The sequence below is a fragment of the Sorex fumeus genome, unplaced genomic scaffold, assembly GCF_029834395.1.
Source record: "Sorex fumeus unplaced genomic scaffold, SorFum_2.1 ptg000010l, whole genome shotgun sequence".
Lineage (NCBI taxonomy): Eukaryota > Metazoa > Chordata > Mammalia > Eulipotyphla > Soricidae > Sorex > Sorex fumeus.
In genome coordinates, this window is record NW_026606067.1 from 41,865,085 (window position 1) to 41,891,983 (window position 26,899).

At 39.7% G+C, this 26,899-nt stretch overlaps 1 protein-coding gene across 4 annotated transcripts in view; it reads right to left on the minus strand.

The window, feature by feature from the left end:
- Positions 1-9,393: 9,393 nt before the first annotated feature.
- TBL1XR1 (TBL1X/Y related 1) overlaps positions 9,394-26,899 on the minus strand; it is a 160,817-nt gene continuing 143,311 nt past the window's right edge. For all 4 annotated transcript variants that reach the window (XM_056110517.1, XM_056110515.1, XM_056110518.1 and 1 more), the window contains 6 exons: positions 23,726-23,847; positions 23,488-23,562; positions 22,060-22,187; positions 20,913-21,078; positions 15,672-15,773; positions 9,394-14,223 (listed from right to left, as the gene is read on the minus strand). In XM_056110517.1, coding sequence (XP_055966492.1) covers positions 14,197-14,223; positions 15,672-15,773; positions 20,913-21,078; positions 22,060-22,187; positions 23,488-23,562; positions 23,726-23,847 — 620 coding nt within the window. In that variant the 3' untranslated portion in view covers positions 9,394-14,196. The remainder of the gene's footprint in view (positions 14,224-15,671; positions 15,774-20,912; positions 21,079-22,059; positions 22,188-23,487; positions 23,563-23,725; positions 23,848-26,899) is intronic.

Sequence of the window (26,899 nt, forward strand, 5' to 3'; positions counted from 1 at the left end):
ATAATTGAAGTAGAAGTCAAAAGAAAGTGAAATGTGAAATATTCTGCTTTTTAGAACTCTGTTCTTAATACTGTGGCAGTTTCTGATTTTTTTCTATAAATAATAGATTACAAAATGGATATCTGGCACATAATTGCTTGTAAAAGAACATTTTTTTAATTCTTGAGAAAGCAAAAAAAGAATGTAATAAAGATAAAATATAACAAAAAGTTTAATGCAATGGATCTGATTATACAGGCACACACACACACACACACACACACACACGCGCGCGCGCACGCGCGCGCGCACGCGGAATCATCATCACCATTCAACCAACATACCAGCAAAAAAAACTTGCATACTGATTTCACATCATTACAAAATATAACTGTAAAGTATGCTCAATCATTATTTCCATTCACATCTATAATGGCAGAGCTTCATAACTCTATTTACAAGTTACACTTTCATGTTTTCTGTGGCATGTTTGTAAAAGTGGTAATAATAACTGTAGAAAAACCTAATTTGTGCCATTGCTGTACTGATTTTTATGCCCGTTAGTTCCTAAAATAACTTTGAAAGCAAATGATCTCATGTAGACATTTTTTACAGAGAAAGAACTGCTGTTTAGATGTGAAGTCATTTGTTCAAGCTCATAGCCACTGGGGAATGGCTTTGCTTTTTCACTGCAGTATGCCACCTCATTTTTACAACTTACCTTCCAGGAGTATCTATTCATTGTAATTTATAGTAATAATAAAATAAATAAAATAATAAGGTCACTATTTTTTAGGCACTGTTCCAGATTAGAAATGCAGCATTTAAGAGTGGTGTAGGAAGCAATTCTGTGAAAGAGACAGTTAGAAGCAGGCCCCTCAACGTGAAGGCAGAGGCAGGAGCATCTGGCAGGGAGCAGGTCAATGGCTTCTCCCATCCCCCCCAAAGCCCTTGAAATCGAGTCACTCTAACAGTTAAAAAGTTACGCAAATGAGGGGCCCAGTCAATACAGGAAGAAGCAATTGTGAGAATAGACATCTTACAGTAGATGCGTGTATTCGTTCCATTTTGTCTAGATTAAAAATGGCTTCAAAAACAAGAGACAAATCTTCCTCAGTTACTTACATTCATGATGCCCAAGCAGAACCCACTTCCAGTCCCACTTGCAAGGCACAGCCAGAGATTCTGACTGATGTTCCGAGGCCTCTCTCCCAGGAAGCCACATGCTTCAGACTTAAGCAGTGGTCCTTGACTTGAGTCAAGGCCAAACCACTTCCTCTGGACACCTGGAAACCTTCCCAAAAACCAGGATCTGGAATTGGAGCACAGGTGCTACTGTATGGCCCTGGCATACACTAACTAGAGGCCCCCGGTCTCAGAAGAATTTAACGCGAAAATCCAGTGAAATGTGGATTCTCCCTGTCAGCCTAGGACGTGGATCCATGAAGGAAGACTTACATAGATGTGGTTTTCTGGTGGCACCACAAAAACCAAACGTCCAACCCCCAAACCTTGAAATAAATGCTCCTGGTTTCTGCTAGTTTTGGTCAACTCCTGAGAGTTCCTTCCCCAGACCCGCTGGGCCCTCACTGATGGAGGAAAATAAAATCAGACAAAGGTGTGGAATCTGATACCAGGGAGAGTCATACAACACTTCAGCCGGGCCTGCAGAAGTGCTCAACAAAGCACAGGGAAAAGGAGACTACTCGGGAAGGTTTTCGGAAGAACATGCATGTGGGTACTGAATACTACGACTTGCTGTGTTTATGGCATTTTCAAAAGAGACTCACTCTGAATTTCAAGGGAAGAAGATTGCTTGGGAATAAAGCACTTCCCACAGAAGTACGAAAAGTGCTGACAGACAGTGGAGCATGGGCTCTCCAATGTGTCCTAGGATATGCTGCAGGGCCGGAAGCCAATGCCCATCAGAGACCTCAATCCGCACCCTTGCACTGACTGTGCCCACTGCCGGGAATGCCTCTGATTTTACTGTTGAGTAACTGAGATAAAAGCAAAGGTGAATCACAAAATAGTACAACCTGATCTTTCTGCAAGACTGCATGTCCTAGGTCTAAAGGAAAAAAAAAACACTTACTAGCCATCTGCCAAAGATGGCATCTGCCAAAGGATGGATTTAAATATGGACTCAGCAAGGGCCACCCCAGGTGGGAATTGGTTCATGCCTTGGCCTGTTCCCCCTGGCGGCCCAGTGGCCACCATCCCCCAGAGGCCACTGGACAGTCAGGTTTGGGCCCGCAGTGATGAGACACTTGGGGCCTCACGGGATGGGGGTGGAGCCGGTCCTTTCCTCCCCATCCCAGCAAGACCCTGAGTCGCTGCCCACAGCCTTTCTGGCTCCTTATCAAGCTGCTTAACGGCCATGATCCCAGAGACTCAGAAACAAATCTTGAAACCCAATAGCTTTTGGAAGAAATGCGTCCAAACCGCACAGTAGGTTACTGCTGCCGGGACACCCCAGGGGGGAAAGGATGCTGACCCTCCACCTGCTCCCCCTTGGTGGCTTGGTGGCCGCCATCCGCCATTGGACAGTCAGGTTTGGGCCCGCAGTCAAGAGACATGTGGAGCCTCACGGAATGAGGGTGGAGCCGGCCTTTTCCTCCATGCCCTGAGACCCCAAGTCGCCGTCCACAATGGCCTCTCTGGCTCTTGATCAAGCTGCTTAATGACCATTATCCAAGAGACTCAGGAACAAATCTCGGAACCCAGCAGGTTTTGGCAGAAGTTCCTTCAGATTTAAGTGTTAAAATTTCAGAATTTCAAAATCTTGTGGCCCTACTGCAGCCATCATATGTTATTCATAACCAGCAACAGAACACAAATTATCAACTGTTGCCTTTTCAGCAGATCTGAGTGTTGGGATAAAATCCCAAATAATAATGGTGGGTCTGGTGTCAAAATATTGAATGTGATCAAAGTAAAGAGAGCGTAATGTGGAAATCAACTGCCCCACAGGTAGGGGGAAGGTGTGGGATGGGGGCATACTGGAGTTTTTGGGGGTGGAGAATGGGCACTGGTAAAGGTACGGGTGTTTCATTGTATGACTGAGACTTAAACCCGAAATCTTTGTAACGGCTCTCACAGTGATTCAATAAAATTATAAAAAAAATTAAAAAAAAAAGTAAGGTGTAGTTCATGCCCAAAGTGGCTGAATAGCAGTACTCCTACATATATATATATATATATATATATATATATATATATATATGGACTGAGTGAGCTAAGTACCAAGAGGTTCACTCCATGGCTTGAAGGCCAGCAGCACATGCTAGAGGAAAAGGCAGCTCAAATAGAGAAGGGAGCCCCAAGTAAAGGGTGCTGGGAGGATCCTCCCAGGGTGGGAGATGCATGCTGAAAGTAGACTATAGACCAAACATGATTGCCACTCAATGCCTCTTTTGCAAACCTCAACACCCAAAAGGAGAGAGAGAACAAAAGGGAATGCCCTGCCACAGAGGCAGGGTGGCATGGGGGGAATGGGAGGGTGGGAGGGATACTGGGATTAGTGGTGGTGGATAATGGGCACTGGTGGAGGGATGGGTACTTGATCATTGGATGACGGAAACCGAAGCACAACAACCTGTAAGTCTACAACTGCACCTCATGGTGTTTCACTAACAGAAATTTTAAAAAATAAATACATATGGACTCCGGAATAAAACCATCTCAAGGTGAGCAAAGTTGTGTTATATAAAAATGAGTATAAACAGCTGAGGTTACAAGCCATATAATTATCAACACAAAGAGAGGGAAATTTGTGCTCTTTTGACCATCTGAGCAGCCTCCTTTAGCATCCCTGCCAGGAACACAAACAGTTGCACTTATCAAGCCTTACCACACTAGTACCAGACATGTGCTAAGAGCTACATGCAGCATCACACTAATTCCTTACAACCTAGGCAGATAACCATCACTCTCAAGTTTACAGGTAAGATACAGGCAGAGAAAGTATCTTGCTCATGGTCATCCAGTTAGTTTGACTAGTCAAAAGCCTGTGACATCATGAAGGTGGGGAGTAGTCCTGTGTTAGGAGAATGCTCCAGCATCCTCATTCCATGAGGTAAATGCCTCGTGAAATACTGTTTTTATGAGAACACTCTGGCCATTTTCCCACTCCTTATCTTGATGTGAAACTTTCTTCCTTCTACCTTTACCCTAACCAGAACTGTGTTGCCCCAATAAATGTTAGCCTCAAGAGACCCAAGAGAGACATGGGGAGAAGTGGATCCTCTATTGTGACTGGGATCCTAGTCCTCAAATGACTGAGGAATCCTGTTGACTGTAACTTCTGATTCACTGGGTACTAAGGTGAGCTGTGATGCGTGCTGGCATGCCTCCAGGCGAGAGTCAGGAACTGACACTTTGCATAGGAAAGCTCTGAACTACAAATCAGTCTCTCCAGATGAACTGGGTGATGCTAATGTAGTTAATGAAAGAAGAGGCCACTGGGTTCATACACTGTTTCCTGTGTAGCTTCTTTAGGAAACCTGATGGAGGCGAGGTCAAAACTTACTGAAGCGAGATGTTGAGATGTTTCTGCCTTTAATGGGAAAGAATCAATAAATACTGCTTCAACTGTACGTGCTGGTACAAGCAGGTGCAATTTAAACTGACTATCTCTCACAGTTTAGATAAACGTCTATCTAAAATTGCTAATCAATGCTAATAAGCGATAAAATATAGAGAGGCCTTTGGGGACCCTGGCACATACATGGCCAGGCAAACTCTCCAAGTCAATACCCCAAACTGTTAGAGACCCCTGGACATTTGCAATGATGGAACTTGAAACTTCTGAAACGACTCTGGAGTTAGGAAAGCATCAAGTCCAGATGTTTCTCATTCTGTTAAAGAAACAAAACGTTCCCACCTTATCCCCCTTGTTTACTTACCAGTAAAAACACATTTTGGGATATGTTATATACTCAAGAAATAAATCTCTGCCCCAAAAAGTATCAAAAGAGATTTCAAGACGAGAAAAGTAAGTAAAAAGAGCATCTCAACAAAAGTTCTGGTGGAAAAAGTCTGTTACTCTAGCACATGGACTCAGTAGCCCATATGTCACTAAATATTCTGTAAGATACAAGTTTATAACTGAATTCAGCCTACATATTATTCCACTTAATCTATATTTCTGAACATGGCATAAACATATTCCGTGTTTAACAAATCTTTGTCTTTAACTTTTAATCACTAAAAATGTAGATCTAAAAATAAGTTTTTTCACTCCAAATAGCCAAAACTATTCTGAGAAAAAAGAAGTTAGGTGGTATCGCAGTCTCTAACTTTAATTATACTACAAAACTATAATAACCAAAACAGCATGGCACCGTAACAAGGATTGTGTAACCAGTAAGACTACATCCAGAATTAAAACCTGAGATCTATGTACAGCTGATTTATGACAAAGAAGCCGGGTGCCTAATGTCAAGCAGAGAAAGACTCTTTTGTAGATGGTGCTAGGAAAAATGATAACCACATGTAATAAAAAAAAAGGGGGGGGGAGGAAGGGAGGGGAACTAGATCTGTACTCTCACACCAGACACAAAAGTTGATTCAAAGTCGACTGAAGACCTCAACATTAGTCCAGAATGTAAATCATTACATAGAGGAAAACAGGGTCACATCAAATTAAAATGTTCCTGATGACAGAATAAACTCAAGCTAAATTAAAAGACACCCTATTGAATGGGAGATTTATTTCAAAATAAAGGACTCATATCTAAGATATACAGAGCTCTCATAAAACTCAACGATAACCAATAATCCCTTCAAACAATGGGGACGAAATGAGCAGACACTTCCAAGAAGAGAATGTATGGCTGACCAGAAAGTGTTCATCACTTGCCATCATGGAAATGGAAATGAAAATGACAATATCATCTCACCCTAGTAAGACTGGCTGATACAAGAGACTGGCAACAACCAGTCCTAGTGGAAAAGGAGAAAATCATGTAGTTCAATGCGACCTGGATGGAACTGGATGGTGTCATGTTAGGTCAGGAGGACAAAGACCTGATGTTCTTACTCATCTCTGGTATAGAGTAGCATGCCAAGGACATGAAAAGTACCCGTGTGAATAAGGAAAATCTTGGTCCTGAGTTACTGAAGTGAGAATGTCAAGGAAGGGGGAAAAGGCAACTAGGTAGTAACATAGGGGCATTGATGAGGGACCTTAGAAACTTTAGCAGTGAGAACTACACACCCCAAACTGCAGGCAAAAATGTGTTCAAACATATAAGAAATACATAAGAAATAAATTTTTAAACGTTTGTTAATTTGGGGTTTGTTATATTTTTTCTCTTCGACACTGACACTGGAGGTGACTTTGGAGTTGGAACACTGTAAGCCTGAAATCCTACAAATGACATTGTAAATCACAGTGCCTAAATTAAAGACTGTTTTATTCACTTTTGCTACCTGATTGTCATTTAGTCGTAGAAATTATTCTCCACTTTCTGTACGCATCCTGAGTAAACACAGTAATAAGCATTTTCCCAAGATTTGCGTACAAAAAGAATCCCCTATAAATGATTACTTAAAAAAAATTAACATATTCGAAACCCTGTGGGTGGTCATTTTTTTAAGTGCTTGTTATACCTGAAATTCAACTGTTGCATTTGTCCTTATAAATGTTAGCTTGAAACCGTGAAGTTGGGCTGGAGAGAGAGTACAGGGAATTAAGACAGTAGCCTTGCACCCAGTTGACTCGAGTTTGAATCCTGGCACCACAATCTGGTCCCCCAAGATCACAAGCAGTAAGCCTTGAGTACTAGTTTGGCACCCAAACCAAAACTAAATACAATAAAGCATTTTAGATAACCACGAATCATTTTGTTATCTAAGCGGGTTAGATAACTTAATTTCTCAATTGTCCACAAGCGCAGTAATGTCAAATAAACACCATCACAGTGGCACAGCCCTACTCAGCCCATCCTCCCACTCATTATTCTGTAGCACAAAACCAAGCTTGGAGACATCACACAAACCTTGTGGTATGTTAATAACCATCTCTGTTAAGCACCGGGTCGGGCATGTTTCACTAATTGGGTTTTAATGCACTCTCAGTAATGGGTAAAAAGGAAAATGTACTTACCTTTAGTTTTATCCTGATTTACTACCAGACCTTAATAACTTGAGCACTTCCATTCAACCTCAAGTTTATTTCCATAAAACATTTCAACATCACTCAAAGTATCTGAAAACCTAACACGACTGCATCTTTGTCCTAGTAAATTTGGTTTCAATTATTGGATGACATTGCTTCATTATAATAATGCGAGTTCAATTATTTCTCTCCTATTCTCCTGAGTTCTATTACTTCTCAGGTAGCCAGGGCAGAAGACCAGATGATTAATCTGCTTAAGTGGTGAATGTAATTAATGCCACTTAAGAGATGATGTGGAAAGGGAGCTGGGCCAGACCCAGTGCAGAGCTCTCAGAATCTCCTGTCTTGGATGTGTGAGATTCAGGAAGATGTTTTCAAGTGTCTGACCTCACACTCTGTTCAGTGTGACAGGACATTCTTCCTTTTACTTTGCTGGGGATGAAACCTGGGACAACAGGGTGGCGTTTTCTACCAGAGAATCACCTCCCAGGACAGTGGGTTTTACTGCAAAAGTCTACAGACTGGTAGTACCCATTCAGTGCTGAATACTCCACAGCCGACTTGTCTCGTACCCTTCAACTAAGGTTTTTGAGTTCGGGTGATGTGGTTTTTCTCGAGGACATCCACGCTAATACTCCATTCGCACAACATAGTTAATCTCCTTTGTTTCCTTCCCTAGAGAGTTGTAATATCCTGGCTTTCTCTTCAGAGTCAACGCGCTTTTAAATGATTGACTACAGAGACGAGCAAGTTTGCAGACATGGTACCTTTTCCCCTGTGTAGATTCTACCCTGCTGCTCTGAATTCTTCAACTGTGAATTGCTTGCACAGTGGATGGTACAAACCCAACAACCAAGAAACATTAATTGTCTTCTGTACTTTACTAAAGACTTTGTGTTTAATATATTTTAAATTATAAAGAAATTACAAGAAACTCCTAAAAAATTTAATACAAAAATATTACAAGTTAGGACAAAGGAGCATTGAGATATGACATTTGAGAAGAAACATGCAAAATTAGTACCAGAGGGTTAACATTTCATCGTTGACAAAGCGCTTTGGTACAGCAGAGAAAAGCACCATAAAACTACTGTCCAGAGTGTCTTTTCCTCCACTGCATTTTGCAAATGAATGTACTCAGGGAAACAGTAAACTTTAATCTGATATGCTACAGTATAATGGGTTGAAAAAAAATCTTGTATTATAAAGTATAAGAACTGTGAAATTAAAAATAATCCCTATGACTACTCGAATTTGTTTATTTTCCCTAACGCCTATGGGGATTCTAGTCCTTAGTACTCCAACACTTTTTAAAAAAGTATAAAATGCAGAATTACTACTAACCATTATGCCATGCAAATTAAATTAACCCTTTGAAAATAAAAAGCTGCCAGAAGGTTCTAGCAACTGCAGTAGCTTGTCATTTAATAATACATATCAAAGGTATTCCTACATAAATTTCTGCTTTAAGAAAGTGAAGGAAAAGTTTGAAGAAACAAAGATCAGGTTGCCTTAAAAAAAAGGGGGAGTGGGGGAGAAGGTGGTAAATGCTTCTTTTAAAAAGTTTCTAACTGAAGGAGTTGGAACTGACTTAAACTGCAACAGGTCTAGTTTCTTTCCTCACAGATTGATTACTATAAAGTCCTCTAGCAACAGAAGCAACTAGATATAAGAGAATTGTGACGTTATTAAGTGTATGTGAAGAAGAAACTGTCATTAAGGAAAAGTTGAGCATTCTGCCTTAAAAAAATCATCCATATGTGTTTTGTGGCTCAATGACATGCCAAACAAACGGATGTGGGGTCTCTCTTAAATTTGTGAAATAACGTCCCCCAAATACAACATTGAGTTTTCAAAATAATTCAAAAGGAAATGTTATCCTCAGCTGATTAAATGCTCTATTACTCTGTAATAAAAATAGTAAATAATCCCTTCATTTAAAAAATCTCATTTTCCCGTGAGCAGTAATAAAATAGTAAATTTCGTCATTCTATCTATGGGCTTTAAACTAGAGAACTTGGAAAACAACGTTTATGAAAAACAGTGGCTTGGGTTCTCATGGCAGCTATTTTCATTGGTTACACCAAGAGGGGAGAGAATAGACATAGGTTATGAAGACTGACTCCGCAAAAAGTTTATTCTACAATTGAACATTGGAGGAGTAAATGCAATTAAAATGTAAACAAGAAATTGTAAACAAGAAATAGCATCCCTCTCTCTTGACTTGGCTAGTAAAGAGTCTATACAAACTACATAGATATCAAAGGTTTTACATATGTACACAGCCAACATAATATCAAAATATATTTTATTCTGGACCTCTTTCAGATCTGATTCAAATTACAGTTGTCAAAGCAATACAATGCAAAGGGAAACTGCGACGACAACAACAACAACAACAAAAATGTGCCTAGAAAGGAGAAAAGGGTCATTGGGGACAAATCATTGTGATGTGGAACCAAAATACATCGTAAGTGTAATTAACATGGTCCAGGACAGCATAGAACATCTATATCAGTCTTCCTTACACAATAGTCATGAAAACTGAACAATAATAAAGTTCTTTAACATGTACAAAAAACTGTCATGGGCTGGTTTACACTTTTACAACAGTTTTAAAGTTAACTGGATAACTAAAGAAATGATGCAGACATTTAATCCAGTGCTATAGGTAGGCTCACAGAATTAGACCCAAAGGATTTGTAAAAATCAAAATAAGAACGTTCTCGCTACAATGTCAAAGTCAGGAAAGAAGAAAAATTCTGAATTTAGGGATTACAGAGCTATGTAATGCAGCCTGTGTGTTTTGTTTTCAATGAGATGGAGAAATACATCAGACTAAATACAACATGCAGAATGTTTTCTTGAACTTATCCAGAAACTAAAGAAAAACATCATGAAACAGCCTGCTTAACTCAAGGGGAAAAAATATGCCCTAGTTATTCACCCTGCTTCAACACTGTCAACACAAAGGCAAGAAATAAAGGATGCTATTAATACTTCAGAACTACTGATATAAGACATCAAATTTCTAAATCAGTGTATTAAAAAAGTGAACACTTTCTCTTTTCTCGCTCCTACAATTAACTAGAATCATGTTTAAAAAAACTGATATTGAATGTGACACTTCAGAGCTACTACTGGAAGAAGTGATTCATAACTTCTGTCCTCTCCTTCCGTCCCTGCTGTTTGGGAAGGGAAAACGAAAATGGAAACAAACCAAAACCAAAACCAATCAGGGTCTCTTGTAGATTTGCTGCTATTCCCCCAAAATGTTGGCATTTGCTGCCATGCCACAATGTTGGTCCATGAAATAGGATTTCTGTGAAAACTGTCAACAGTAATTCACCAAATGCAAGTACCATCATGAGCATGCAAGAATAGAAGCAGGTTCTATAGAAATGTACAATGTGCTTTAAAAAATGAAAACTGCTTTGAAAGAGCAAATAGCACTGCATTTGAGATTTATTTTTCTGCCTAGCTAGGAATCCACTTTTGCTCATGTAAGGATGGTCCTCTGTGATCCCTTCACATGGCAAAAATGCATACTCCTCTTCAGTCCTCTACTCAGTAATAGTTTACATCACTCTTAACAAAATCATTCTACATAAACAGCTCCTTAAAAATAGTACTCTCTCATTAAATCTAATTTGACAGAAAGAAGTTTAAGGAAAAAAGGAGTGCTTTATAAGTGAAAAAGTACAAATCTTTGGCCTTTCTCTTGACATTTTTATATGTCAAAAAGCAAAAAACCTTCATGTAATTCAACCTAATGATTACTTTTTGCACCATAATTTATTTTTTACACCACAAAAGGAGGCACTTTCAGTATCGGTAAAAGGTTTTTTTTTTTAATCCTAAAACATACTTACCCAGAGAATAAGTGAAACAGATTTTTATACCCTAATACCTACTAAAAAAAAGAAAAGTCATAACTTCTAAAAGTCATGTGAAAGTCAATGATGGTACCTGATCAAGAATAAGAAATGGGATTTGGAACCAAGGGAAGAACTCAGTAGACTTCCTACACAGAGAAGAAATAAAGAATGATCCTTTATGATGTTTAATTAATAGGGACAGCTGCTATTTCTTTACACTATTTAAATCAAGAAAGACTCATTCAAGTTTTCCTTTCTATTTTTCCTTATCAGTTTCTTACAGTAGCTTATACAATGATATACGATAAATACCATAGAAAATCTACTGGAATCAGTTGATCTTCATGAATAGGTTCTCAAAAAAAAAAAATAGAAGGAAAATGAGCAAGAACCTCAAATACAGAATTTAACAGATTGTGAAACATAGTCGGTCTCATACAATCAAGTCACTGCTCAAATTAGAGGCAATCTTTTTTTTCTGTCAGTTGGAGCAGCATCATGGCACATCAGCAGGCAATGATGATATTGAGAACAGCAGCAAAAATAAACAATCAGATGCTCAGAAAGAACCCACGCCCACGAAACGGACACCTTCCGGATGAAGTTCAGACTTAAAAGACCCAAGACTTCAGGACAATAAAGCTCTGTATTCAGACTCTGTGATATGTCCTACTGTGACTATTAATCTTACGTAAAATAGCTAAAGATGAAAAAAAAAAGAAGAAACAAATGATGACAATACCATAAGAATGTAGCTGTCTACTTTGGCAGCTCTATTGCGGAACTGTTTAACTCTCTTTTGATCAAATGGGAAAGAAAGTTAATCACTGTATGCAAATGAATAAATTGTCCATATCAAAATACAAAAGTACTATCAATAATCACCTATGACTTTCAGATTTAAATTCAGTGCAATTGACAGATGCATCGCTAAAGGAAATGCAGCTTAAACATACTCAAAACATTTGTGTCTATTCCTGGGAGCACATTTAAAAATTATTGCACAGATTTTTTTATTTTTATTTATTTTTTTAAAACAACAACAGAGGCCAACCGTAGATGTGGACCTCTAGCAATAAAAGCAGGATTTCAAGTGCCAGATATTCAGCATATTAGGTTTCCTACGTAAGTCACAGGGTAATAGTTCTAAATATCTATAATGTGATCCAAAACCCTAAAAACAGCTGGCACAAAACCATCATGAATGACTGCCTCTCTGGATGTAAATTTTTAAAAATATTATTACAGTATCATAGTCCCCACTAACAACAACTGGGATATATTTAACAATGTGTTGTGGAATTATGTATATTTTCTTTACCAATAGCAAATGCTATCCTACCTTAGTAAAACCAAGACTTGCTTCAATCAATGCTGTTTTGTAAAAATAGAAAAACAACAAATGCTGAAAATTAAAGCTGCATTACTTGGGTTAATTCAGTTTCTACTTAAAATATAGGTTAGAATTTCAATAGTAAAAGCCCCAAAATAATTAGTGACAGAAATAGTGTTATGAATTTGCTAAGCTCGATAACAAATGATTCCTTAATTAAAATCTGAGACATAAATTTGACAACTATTCTCTTCAAAATTGACTCTTCTGGATTCAAATATTAATCATGACAAACCCCGTTAATCACACATATAAACATAGCCCCATGCTATCATTTGTAAATTCTGTATATTTTAGCTTTTAGTTGCATGAGCACAAGGTTTGATCTGATACCTAGATATCTTTAAGAAAATACTTGATATTATAAACAGAGTAAAAGACATGATATAGTAGTGATTACTGAAAAAAAAATAGCAGCTTAATCTATCTATACTTGAAAATATGTAGTCACAAGTACCACAAATGCAGAATCAGAGCAGCAGGGAGGTTAGTGCAATTATACTCTTTTTTAAAAAAATTCTGAATCGTTGCTATTTAAAAACACCTTGAAGCAAGTCTTTTGTTTTAAAGATTGTTTTTTAAACTAAGGTAGCAAACATTTTGCCATGTAATGGCAGTGTTAGATGCCGTTATCTTGCTTTGTATAAAGAAAAATAACATGAGAGATTTTTAATACTGGAGTTTGGTTATATTACACACTTCAGCTTCTACACAGAATGATGGACACTTTGAGAAGCTAATCCTTATCCAGAAACATTTTAATCTCTTAAAAAACAAAGCAAAACAAATAAACAAACAACATAAAACCAAACCTACTTTGCTCCTTTTCACAATAGTGCACATTTTAACCATAATTTAGTTATGGCTACAAAACATCAGAAGATTTATTTTAATGCATCTTCTCTATGGTATTAAAAAATTTTTTGTGCCCTTCTAGTCTTTAATTGACAGAAATATGTCCCCAAAAAGAAACTATTGCATTTAAGCCACATCACCAAAACAAACAAAAACGAAAACCAAAAAAAAAAAAAACCAAAGACAAAAAACAAACAACAACAACAACAACAAAAAAAAAAAACAGAGCATAATACCCTTTTACTGATGTGTCTAACAGATTGACATGACCAAAGTCATATATTTTCATTTAATTTCCAATTCCCCTTCCACAACATGCACCAATTGAATATATGCTCTGGGAGCCATAAAATGTACCAAACATCTATCTCTTCAAAAGAATGCTTTAAAATATTTTTAAGAATTTTTTTTTTTGTTTAAAAGGTGAAAAAAATATAAACAAGAAACTGATTCACTCCCTTACTTCATGCATCCATAACTAAACCAAAAACAAAGTTAAAAAGCAAGGACAAACTACTGCTGCAAGTTTTTTCTAAGTCCATTTTCTCTGTACATACAAACTGCTCAACTACTGAAGGGAAAAAAGAATATAATCCATGGTGTCTGCTGATTCAGGGGAGAAACAAGGCTGTCATTACAATCCACACTGGTACGCGTATTGGGCTGCTTTTGTCACGCGCACTTCTCTCTTCTGTTTCTCATATCCAAAACATCTAAATGCTATTTTAGGGGCACAGCAGATTAGATTCCAGCACTTGGTGAACAGAATTCACAAGCTGTGACAAAATTCTGTCATCATCTTCAGGGTGCAATTTTGTTTCTATACACTGTATGTATATATTTCATTTAGATTTGGCTGTAGTGGACTGGCCATGGTTCAAGTGGGACTATAGCAGTACAGGGGTCAGGGACAGTCATTTTGGCTATGTACACATTCATAGTCGGTCCATGGCTTCCAACTAGTAGCGCTATTTCCGAAGGTCTAATACACAAACCTGCAAGAAATGAAAAGAATCAACCACTGTATTAACAACAGCAAGGAACATTTTTAAGACAAACTTCTCTGTTCGGTACAGTTTGGAATCCATGTGTCCAATGTCACAAAATTCGCAAAGCAATAATCATGGCAAGAGGTACTTAAGAGAAAGGAGAAAGGCTTATCTAGGTCAGTGGAGGAAATGACCATGTCTAAAACAGTCAGAGGAAGAAACACAGATCAAATCCTAAGAGTATCACAACACGATGGCTCCAGTAAACAGCTAACGATGCTGCATTTTCTACTTTTCTTATGCTCTCCGAACCCTGGAAATCAACTACTGGGAGGTATAGCCATCTGATGCCAGGGATATTATGTTAAGAGTTGATGAACCGCATCCTGAAAGTCTCTCAGTCACAATACAGGACCCAGTAAGCTCTACTACCTTTCATGAGCCCATCAACACTCGGTAGTAGGGTAGAGAGGCTAGAAATATGAACTGAAAAACATTCTCTCTCTGAGTGGTATTTTACTGTATTCATTTCTCTAATAAATGTTACACTAAAAGATTTGTTCATTTGACAACGAAGATATTCTCATGACAGAGCCCGTTATTTGTATTTGAATGAAGAATGTCTTCAGTTAAAAAAGATAAACTATCATAAAATTTCTCACATTTCACTGCATAATTGTCACTAATTTTATGCCAAATTTTTCATACTCAAAAAAAAAAGTGCATGTGAATGACCATTAAGTGACTTTTAAAAGAAAATATTGTGGGGCTGGAGTGATAGTTCAGCAGATAAGGTGTTTGCGTTCTACACAGCTAACCTGGGTTTGATTCCTGGCATGACATATGGACCCCTGAGCACTGCCAGGAGTGATCGCTGAACACACACCATTAAGGAACCCCACTGAAAAGAAAGAAAAAATCTGTGCTGGTATTCCATAAAATTCATTTATTATTAAATTGTCTTGGTGAGATTAGGATATATGGAATACTCACGAATCGGCACTGAAATAGAACAGTCCAAACTGAAGTGGGAAGACGTACCATAGGACGATTCAGGGTGGGGACGCATCTGTCTACTGCCTCTTCTTATTCCTACAGCTCTTCACAAGACTGAGTGCCGGTACCACTGGTACCACAGGAGTACTGAACCATACAAGTCAGCTTTCGGGAATATACTGAGAATGCACTTGAGACCCAGAGCTCGAAGTATACAAGAGGACAACGGCACATCCAATTGCTTGCCACTGACCTTTCTCAGCAGTGAATGTGACAACTATGCAATGAAAGGTTCTAAGCCAATTTTAGAACTAAAAACAAACAAAAAAAACAGGCCACAACCATGAGATAGTAAAATGTGGCATTTCTGATAATCATAGTTTTGAGGCCATTACTGCAGAGGCAATTAGTTTCCCTATTCTGATGCTCGCACTTTGAAAACATTTTCTGATACTTACTGAACCATCTGATGCACTGGCTCCAACTTTGTCTCCTGCTGCATTCCAGCAAACTTCAAAAATTCCACCTGTTCCCCTATAGCTGTGAACTAGAGCACCTGTCTAAAAAATGAAAATAAAAACGATCTTTAAAATGCAACGTATCTCACTGCAAGTTCTATTTGAGAGGCAAAATATTATATGGCTTGAATATAGTTCTAGAAATAAAACTTAGTTTTGACTCCACAATAAGTGACATTTCTGACCGATCACAAAAATGGGGTATGGCGCTCCTTTTATAAAAAGATCATTCCATTCCTAGCCTGCTTGGTTACAGAGACACTCCAATCCTCCAGTACTGCTAATTGTTTTTATCTATAAAGATCTATTTAGTTATGTTGACACATCAGTGAGAAGTAGACAACTTATAACTTGGAATAATTTTTTGGTGTTGCTGTTCAAGGAGACATGAGGCTGGAAAACATACAGAGAAATGAAAGGAAAATCGAACATGACTGAGCATTCTAAAGAGGAAGCACTCGGCGTTTAGAGAACTACTCAGACATAAAATAAACAAACAAACAAATAAAATGATGCAACCTGGTGCAATATGGATGGATCTGGGGAGTATCAGACTGAGTGAAGTCAGCCAGACTCAGAGTGATCTCTCTCCCGCGTGGGGCAGAGAGGCACCTCAGGGGGGAACATCAAATGCCCAACAGCAAGAGAAATAAAGAGCAGAACGGGTCTTGAGGAGGAAGCCTGCCCAGGGATCAGCTGGGAAAGGGAAACGAGGACCGTGGGAAAGGGGAAAGTATCTGGGGACACTGGTGGAGGAGAGTGGACACTGCTGAAGAGATGAGTATTAAAACAATGGGTGCCTGCATTCAATCATAGTATCTTTGGGACTTTGTAATTCATCTTGATTCGATTTAAAAAGTATATGACTAAGATGTAAAACAGAATGGACTGTTACTAAAAATAGAATCTACTAACAAAGACAACTGGAGTAGATTACTTCCTAATGAGCAGCTCCTAAGCCGTAAAAAGCATTGAAAGAGAGTCATCTGATTCTTCAGAAACGCTTTTTGTGAAAACAAGTTTAGGGCCCAGGGATGTGATTCACTGTAGAGCAACTGCTTTGCATGAGGGAAACAAGAATCTGGTCCCTAGCACTACCCCACATGAGCAGATGTGAGCAAATGAAGGCCCCGGCTCGGTCTGTCTGATCCCTGGTACCACGGCCGGCCCAGGGTGTGACTTCCTCCTCCACCCCCAGTCATCAACAACAACAACCAAGGGAGGACCTGGAGAGAGTAAAGCAGAAACATTCCCGATGAATGGCTTTAGGTGAATCTTAAGTATAACTCAATTGTTTTATTCATTCACTGCTAAAATGTAGCTGAGAGTCTGTTGTGTGAAATTGGAAAATAATGGAAAATACGCTTCTGTTATTCAACCCTGACAAATCACCAAACGAGAGATAACAGAGCTAATAAAAACAGACCCCACTGAACGGGAGAAGACACTGCACATCTGCTGGGAAAGATGTGCAGAGAGAGGAATCTTGTATATCGTTGACGGGAATGTAAATTGATGGAGTCATTGTGGAAAACTGCGGAGATTGTTAAAAACAAGCACACAGAAACCCCCCCCCTCCAAAACCATACAACCCCAAATTTAAAAACAGAAATTCCATATGATCCAGTTATTCTGCTTCTGTGTATTACCTGAAGAATACAAAAAGACTGATTAAAGAGATGTCCCAAATTCATCACAAATTGTTCACAATCAAGAATCGGAAACAACCAAGTGTCCACTACAGTGAGAAATGGATTTTTTTAAAAAGGGGGTATATATACACAGTGAAATACTATTCAGCTACATAAGTGCACATGCGTGCGCACGTGCGCGCACGCGCGCGCGCGCACACACACACACACACACACACACACACACACACACACACCCCGAACTGTTTCTTGACCAGGGTCATCTAGAGATGTGTAACATCATTTTGCAGATCAGACAATCCAGGCAGACAGGCTGCAGCTGCTGACAAAAAGCACAAGCGCCTGACCCATCTCGTCTCAGGAATAGATCGCGGATGCCAGGGCTGGCCAGAGGGCCACGCTGGCCCAATCCCTGACCGAAAGGGTATTAAGCTTAGTGACGTAAGAAAAAGAAAATGATTTCATTAAGTGTAGCACATATACACGTGGATACACCATAAATCACAAAAAAATAAACTTCTAGACTCTAGGACCAAATTCGTGGCTGTCACAAGGGAAGGGAGAAAGAGTATGGGAAAGTCAGGGAAATGGTTTGAATGTCTGGTGAAGGACAGGCTTAGAATTTTAGAGGTAAACACAAAGTACTATATGAGATGGACAGTGCTGCTCACTGAATCCAACATGATGATATCATCCAAAGCCACACAGGAAAAACTTAATTAACATTACATTCATATAGAATTTTAACATAAAAAGAGTAGTACCTCACTTATCCCAGGAATAACAGATACTTTAGAATTGCTACAGTTTCTCAGGGGGGAAAAAAAGATGAGATTCTAGCTATACTTATATTTCATCCTACACAAAACAGAAAAACATCTCACATAGACATGGCAAAATCGGGTATCCAGGTATGTAGATGTGTGATAGAATTTATGTTCTAAAATATTTTTTCATTAAAGGATAAAATGATCTGAAACACTGGTGGACAAGCTGGTGCAGCAGGTCTCAACTATGAACCAGTGACTTCAAAACTATTGTTAAACTGCGTTACCTGACCTTAAAAAAAAGACCTCAAACTTAAAATGAATAAAGACGAACTGAAATATGCATAGGTTTATTTTATTATTAGATTTATGTTTACTTCAACTGGAATTTTCACTTTAATTGGATTCATAAATATAGTGTTTTCTCACCAACACAAAATAAAACTTTTTTGTAAATCAGTCTTTTAAACAGCAGAGCTGAAGTGGCATGGATGAAGCAGCACCGTCCTCCCGTTGTCCGTCGAGCCCAGTAACATCTCCATCGTGAGACTTGTTGTTACTGTGTCTGGCATATCGAATACGTCACGGGGAGCTTGCCGGGCTCTGTCGAGCGGGCGAGATACTCTCGGTAGCTTGCCGGGCTCTCCGAGAGGGGCGGAGGAATCGAACTCGGGTCGGCCATGTGGGCTGCGTGCAAGGCAAACGCCCTACCACTGTGCTATCACTCCAGCCCATGGATAAAGTAAAACCATTTTTAAAAATTTTTATTTTATTATTTTTTAATTTTTTTAGTTTTCGAGGGACTTATTCTTGGCTCTGTGCTCAGAAGACCATTATATGGTGCTGGGGCTGAATTTTGGCTAGCTATGAGCGAGGCAAGTGGAGGTTTACTATTTCCCTGGCTCCTTTCCTCTAAAATTTAATTTAAAATATAACCTAGGGGGGCTGGAGCAATAATACCGTGCGTAGGGCATTTTCCTTACACACAGCCAACTGAGGTTCAATCCCCAGCATCCCATATGGCTCCTCCAAGCACTGCCAGGAGTAATTTCTGAGTGAAGAGCCAGGAGTAAGCCCTGAGCATCACTGGGTGTGACCCAACAAAAGCCAAAAACAAACAAAAAACAAACAACAACAAAGAAACAACCCATAAAGAACACCCTTAGGATTCCAGCTGAATCAATACCACTCCTAGCTACTGAAAAATAGAAAATATTGATTCCAAAGGTTATCTGTGGTAGCATTACGCATAATAGCCAAAACACAGCATCATCCTAAATGTTCAACAAATAACTGGATAAAGACGCTGAAGGTGATGTCACCTTGAAAATTATGCCATTTGGGACAAACTGGATAGATCTAGAGGTGAGCATGCCAATTGAGAAAATATGAGAAAGTGAGAGAAAATTAATGATTTTCATTCGTTTGTGAAATAGGACTAAATCAAGCCAAATGACCTGCTGCTGAAATGAGGAGTTCTTAGATGGTGAAATGCCACTGGAATTTTGGTGGCGGGAGGAGAGAGAGGTGCCTGCATTTCTCTCTCTCTCTCTCTCTCTCTCTCTCTCTCTCTCTCTCTCTCTCTCTCTCTCTCTCTCTCACACACACACACACACACACTACTGAAATTTCATAGCATTGTAAGCCCATGATAAATAATTAAAACTATCTTTGAATGTTTTAAAAATTCTGGCTTGATAATAATTCGTTTGGATTTCCTACAAACCAAGAATACCACGAACTCGACAACAAAAAATAAGGCCATGATTATACAGTTCACCCAAAATTAGCATGGACACTTACTTCTTGTGCCAAGCCCCCCCCCCCCCAAAAAGCCCTTCAATTATATTCATAAGAGAAATACAAATACAAAGAGAAAGACACGACAATTCGAACCCGCAAGCTGAACTTGTGTGGGGAAAAGCCTTCTGCTGTATCACCAGCATGAAGAACTACAATGCTCTTAATTTGTACACACAAGAACAATCTCGGGAAGAATGAAAGAGAAACCAGTAGCTTTGCCAGTAGGGGATCAAGAAGGAAATGAAAGCAAAGACTTCTCGGTGTGCATGTTTTAAATATGCTTTCTGGATCTAAAAGGGATCATTTGGAAATATAATCTGTTAAAAATATTTTTAAAAGGGGATCATTTACACAAAATAATTTGTGAACTGTAAAGGCCAAGTATTTTAGAGAAATAGTCTGACCAGATCATGGAAAAGGGGTGAGTCACGAGAATAGACTGAGAACATTAACACTTAACAGGAAGATCTTAAAAATTAAATCAACAGTTTTCTTTCCCCACTTTTATTCTTCTTGTTGGTTTTGAGGCCACATTCAGGGGTGCTCAGTGATCACTCCTGTGGAGCTCAGGGGGTCCTGGGGACTGAACCCAGGTTGCCCCTGTGTGAGGCGAGGGTGCTACCTATTCTATCATTTCTTCAGACTCCTTTCTCCACTTTTAAGAAGGATCTATATCGCACTGTCCCTGAAAGGGTCATCCAGCTCTAAGTTTGCATTTTATAATTGTGTCTCGTTGCAACATGTGTGGGAAATCTTTTAATATAAGAATAAATCTTATCTTTTATTACTTTTGCGACTCAAATTATAGCTCCTTCACAAGTAACTTTTTTCAGGTAAAAAAGATACGTCTAAAACTCACATTTTACATCTACAAAATAGTTCAAAACATTCAAAGAGTCTTTGTACAGACAAATTTTGATTACCAAGTGTAAGACCCGACTATCTAAAAAGATACATACCTGTGTGTTCCAGATGTGTACGCATTTGTCGAAAGAACCACTGGCCAGGTATCTGCCATCAGGGCTGAAAGCTACACTGTATACAGGCTCTTGGTGCTTTGTCAAAGTATGGATGCAAATCCCTCGGTCTACATCCCATAATCTAACAGTAGAATCAAAGGACGCACTGATAAGGAAGAAAAAGAGTGATTTGGTAAATGCCCAAAGACTCTCAGCTGACCATCATGCACACAGCCAGTCATTCCTGGTAACTACACACTCCCTACGAGAAGCCCGCTGTCAGGAAGAAACTGTCTCGAAATGAAGCATTTTTAGAGGCATAAAGACAGCCCTAAAGCATTCTCAAAATTTCCAAATTTCTAAACAAAAATGAGAAAACCACACTTTCCTGCTCTCTGGAGAATTCATTCATACAGATCCCTGGCTCTGTACTGTACTCGCAGTATCTATGGTTGTTGACGTGCCAAACCCAGCTGGACTTGAATCGCACCATGGGGTGCCGGGGCTGAATTCCAGGATCAGACACACAAGGCATCTATTGTACTACTTGAGCCACATCTCTGGGCCACAAACCACGTTTATCTTTTTTTTTCATTTTCCTTTTGGACACGGACCGGAGCGATACCACAGCAGGTAGGTGTATGCCTTGCATGTGGCCGATCCGGGTTCGATTCCTTCACCTCTCTCAGAGAGCCCCGCAAGCTACTGAGAGTATCCCGCCCGCTCAGCAGAGCCTGGCAAGCTCCCCGTGGCCTATTCGATATGCCAAACACAGTAACAACAAGTCTCACAATGAAGACTGGCTACTGGTGCCTGCTAGAGGAAATCAATGAACAACTGGACGACAGTGCTACAGTGCTATTTTGGACACCAGGATTTATAAACTGCTGTCAGTAGGACTTCACACACCACACCCTCCACCCAGGTGTCCGCTTCCTGCCACTGCCATGGACAAGGGGTCCCTTAACCATCATCCCCACTTTGAGTTTTTATAATGCTGAAGAAATTTTATTATTCTATGGCTCACGTACCTCAGTTTTAGTGTTTGACATCAGTAAACAGTTACTATCTCCAAATATGAAACGTAGTGTCATCGATAAAGCTTTCTCTGTACATGATCCATAAAGAAATAAAATAGAAGAATTACCTTGCTAGCATAAGGTTGGCATTTGGGTTATTTGTCCCCGGCCCTGTTGGACTCCACTTAATAGTATAAATTTCTTTATTATGTGCTTGCAAATCATGGACACAACTGTCTTGTTTCATACTCCATATCTAAATAAAATGGGGAGAAAGTGTATTATTTTTCCAAACAAAGGGAAAATTCAAAATATCATCTTTCCAGCACAAAAGCTCAGTGGCAAACCCTAACAGTGACTTTAAAGATCAAGGAACATTCGCAGCGAGCCCAGAGCCCGCCCAAACAGAGCCCCAGCAGCCCAAAGCATCTGCACTCCACAGCCAGCCCCAGACCCCCAGCTGGACTCCACTGCTCGAAAAGAAACTCATCCAGACATCAATCGGTTGAAAATCTCAGGTACCTAGGTCTTATGACAGAAATTTCCAGGCTTTCCCGGAGTGGGAATGGGCCACCTCCCACCACTTCCTAGTACATCTGGAAGCCTCGGCGGTCACGCCCACACCCCAAGGCCGCCACACAGTTAAAAATTAACTCCAGCTCTATCACCCCATTAAAATTTTCTGACTTCCTGGACATCTCCAACGACAACAGTGATAAATCAGGAGCAGCTCATCAGGTTGGATGGATGTAATGTAGAAGCTGGCCAATCCTGACTAACAACATATAAATACACAAGGCTTAACTGAAACAAAATGTTAGTAATCTCTTACACGAGGGCTTAATGGCTTCATGGTGAGATACAACAATCTTCATTAACTTTCCGCTAAGGAAACATTTTTGTGTTCATTCTTCAAGCACATGATTTTTGGTAATATAAATTAAACCATAGTTGACAAGGTCACTGATAACAGTACTGATAAGTCTCAGTACAGGGGTATTCTTTACCACAAAATGCTTTATTCCTGTGTTATTTCACATGCACAGGTGCCAAGGTGTTTGTTCTTAGTCATGTAACAAGAAAAACATTCATTCATGATGAGATGTGCACTCTGACGTGTAAACTAAGCCCATCCATAAGCAATTCCTGCTACCAGTTTTTCCCAATGAGATTGATATATATTTGTATTGCACCAAGTCAATACAATTCATAGAATTTCAGTCAAATCTACAAGTACCATGAAGATTTCATCACTTATTAATCACCATCTTTCTATGTGCAAAGAATCTTAATTCCACCAATATTATGGCTCTCATAGTGAAGGCGATTTGGACCAGCACTTTGCTCTCCTCATGGAGTCATTCTTTTAAACAAAATTTATTTGCATTAGTCAAATATCTTGGGCATTCAGGAAATATACATGTTGATGACTAGCAATTATACAAGTAGAGTAAGTCCTCACCCAAATTTAAACATTCAATAATCTAGAATAATTTTAAATATTATTTAAAAAATAAAGCAACTACATCTTCCTACTACTATTCACCACCAATTACCTTTAAAGTCATGTCATCAGAACAGGAGGCCAGGAGATTGCCAGTCGGGTCCCACTTGATAGCGTTTACTTCATTCTAAAAAACAACAGCAAATGTTCACATTTTCATTTTGTCATTTTGTTTTAATATATGGGGCTATTCCATCGAAAACAAACACGCAGTTTTGAGATCACTCTGAAACACGAACAATCAGAGCCACCTGAAAGGAGGGTGGGGAGGAAGAAGGCGGGAGACTCACCGTGTGTCCCTGGAATGTTTTAATAGGCCTGTCTTGTCCGAGTTTACAGACGTGAATGCACATATCTGTGCTGCAAGACGCGAAGGTGTTGTTGCTCTGCCAGTCAACATCCAATGCAGGTGCTGGGAGGAGAAAAGAGAGGAGCTTTGCACTTTGTTTGCAGGCTACAACTACGACACTACAGTGCTGTGCAGCACTGTCATCCCACTGTTCGTCGACTTGCTTGGGAGGCCGCCAGTCACATCTCCATTCGCCCAGCCCTGAGATTTTAGCAGCCTCCCCTCTCGTCCTTCCCAAAGCTGCCGTGTTGGAGGCTCTTTCAGGGCCAGGGGAACAAGACCCGTTATCGCTACTGTTTTTGGCATACGGGGAGCTTGCCAGGCTTGATGTACCAAAATCGATTTAGTCTATTCCCGAGGTTGGCTGTTCCCACGTTTTATTAAGGAACAACACTGCAACACCCCCCAAAAAACAAGTTGATAGCGGGGCCGGAGAGATAGTACAGTGGGTAGGGTGTTTGCCTTGCACGCGGCAGACCTGGGTTCAATCCCTGGCATCCCAGACGGTCCCCCAAGCACCACCAGGGGTAATACCTGAGTGCAGAGTCAGGAGTGACCCCTGAGCATCGCTGGGTGTGACCCCAAAAAGAAAAAAAAAAAAGCAAGTTGATAGCTTCTCTAGACTAAGGATGTCATATACTTCTAAAACTACAAAATTTAAAAAATGGTACCTAATCATCACAAACATTAACACACTTCCGTGTCTCTGACTCTGTGTGATAAAGTGTGAGAGAAAGTACACTGGTCAGGTCAAGGAAGATCAGGATGAGAGCTGACTCTGTGATTACCAATACCATCACTCTTGCTACCTCATTTGTAAAACGATCAATTAAACATGATACTGTATACCTCTATTTACATTTGGTTCTCTTACTCCATAACTAATGAATCCTAACCAAGTTACTTAAACGCTCATGTTACTTCTTTTTCTTTTTCTTTTTTTTTGGTTTGTCTTATTTTAGGGCCACACCCAGCAGTGCTTTGGGCTTACTCCCAGCTTTGCACTCAGGGATCAATCTCCTAGCAGAGTGTGGAAAATCACCTGGAGTCGTAGGACTCGAACCTGAACCATCCATGCCCTACTATCTGTACTATCACTGCGGCCCCTCTCAGGCTATCTTCTTGTCTAAGAAATGGGGATAGAACTTTTGATACCCAAGGATATTATAGAGATCAAGTGAAATCATGTACATTAATTGGAATTTTTTAAATTACAAGTCAAACCAGTATTACACGGAGCAAGAGTCAGTCCCATTATCTATTCTCATTTTATTTCCATTATCAACTGGTAACTGAATATTGCAAAGACTTGCAAATACATTTTCTTCCAAGGGACTTGTTTTTTGAATCTATATTACTGAATCAAAATGCCTCAGAGGACCAAAAGTTAGCTGGTATTTAATACTTCACTGTTCCTGTCCTCCCGTTGTTCATCGATTTGCTTGAGTGGGCCCAGCAACATCTCCATTGTGAGACTTTGTTGTTACTGTGTTTGGCATATCAGATACGTCACGAGGAGCTTGCCAGGCACTGCCGTGCAGGCAAGATACCGTCAGTTGCTTGCCAGGCTCTCTGAGAGGGGCGGAGGAATCAAACTCAGGTCAGCCAGGTCAGCCGGCTGCAGGCAAAGCAAATGCCCTACCCGCTGTGCGATGGCTCCAGCCCATTTAATACATAAAAACTAAGTATTTTTTTCATTTCCTCTGGACCAAAGTGCAAAGGCCCTCTATAATTAGCAGTGAAAATCAAGGTACTGATACCAAGTAATTGGGTTGTGCAGTAGGAGCCTACCCAAAACACTGGATTTAAGGAAGGGGATCTACAATTTTGGCCCATTAGCCAAGAACACTTTTCGCATTCCAATTAACTGGGAAGGAGAAAAAAACATCAGAAGACACAAATTTTGATGATGTGATCAAAAGATGAACTATGTTCATGGAAATTGTATGAAATTAGAATTTCAGTGGGCAAAGGTGAAGTTTTAGTAAAACCAGCCAAGAGTATTGGTTTACACCTCATCTACGACTGCTTTGGCAATATAAATCCTACTTTCAATTCCTTTATAAATTAGTTTATAACTTAAAGCAAAAGCTTAGTGACAAGGGAAAAAGGAGCGTAGCTGCATATTCTCATTAGAGATTTAATCTTTTTCAACAATGGAGGTCAAAAAGTGCATTTTGAGAAGAAAATATAAAGTCACTCCCCATTGCTTATGCCTAAATAAGAGTAACTAGCATTACTGATATTAAATAAACACCAGATTTTATGCACAGACAGAGAGGTAAACCAAATAGTGGTATGTGCAAGTATTTAAACAATGGAAAAGGACAAAAAGAAAAAAGGAAACTAAAGAATCAGTATATCGATAATTCAAAGAGGAAAATCGAATCACAGATTTCCGAACTGAAACAGCTTTTTTAAAAGACAACTATAGGCTATGGTGAAACTGGTTTCACTAGCTGAAGACAAATCAAGTAGAAAATGAAAGAAACAAGTGAGAGTATGTGCTCAGAGATCTACAATACCTGGTATACAATCAAAATGTTTAAAAAATGTTTTGGGGCCAGAGAGATAGCACATCCAGTAAGGTGCTTGCTTTGTACATGGATGTCGACCCGGGTTCAATCCCTGGCACCCAACACATTTCCCCGAGGTCACCAGAAGTGATCCTCAAACATGAAGCCAAGAATCAAGCTGCAAGCAACCCCCACCCCCCAGGATGACCCCAGGCACTCCCTAAACTACAAAAATTTGCTTTGGTATATTTGAAACAATGGAAAAGCAAGGATGAGGATGCTGCCTGGATTAAATCAACAAACATTTATTAGAAACTTCCTAAGTGGAAGAACAGAATTTGAGACTCCACATGACATATTTAATTTCCCCAAGCAACCTTATGAAAAATACATTCGTGGACAAATCACTTAATCACTTAACTTCCCGTTAGTCGTCGATTTGCTCGAGCGGGCGCCAGTAACGTCTCCGTTTGTCCCTGTCGCGTGCTAGTGTAGCCCAATGGCATCTCTTCGCTCCGGGAACATGGAGGGCCTCAAACCGATCGTTCATGATCTTGACAAAGAAGTCTGACCATCTGGTAGGTGGGCGGCCACGCGGT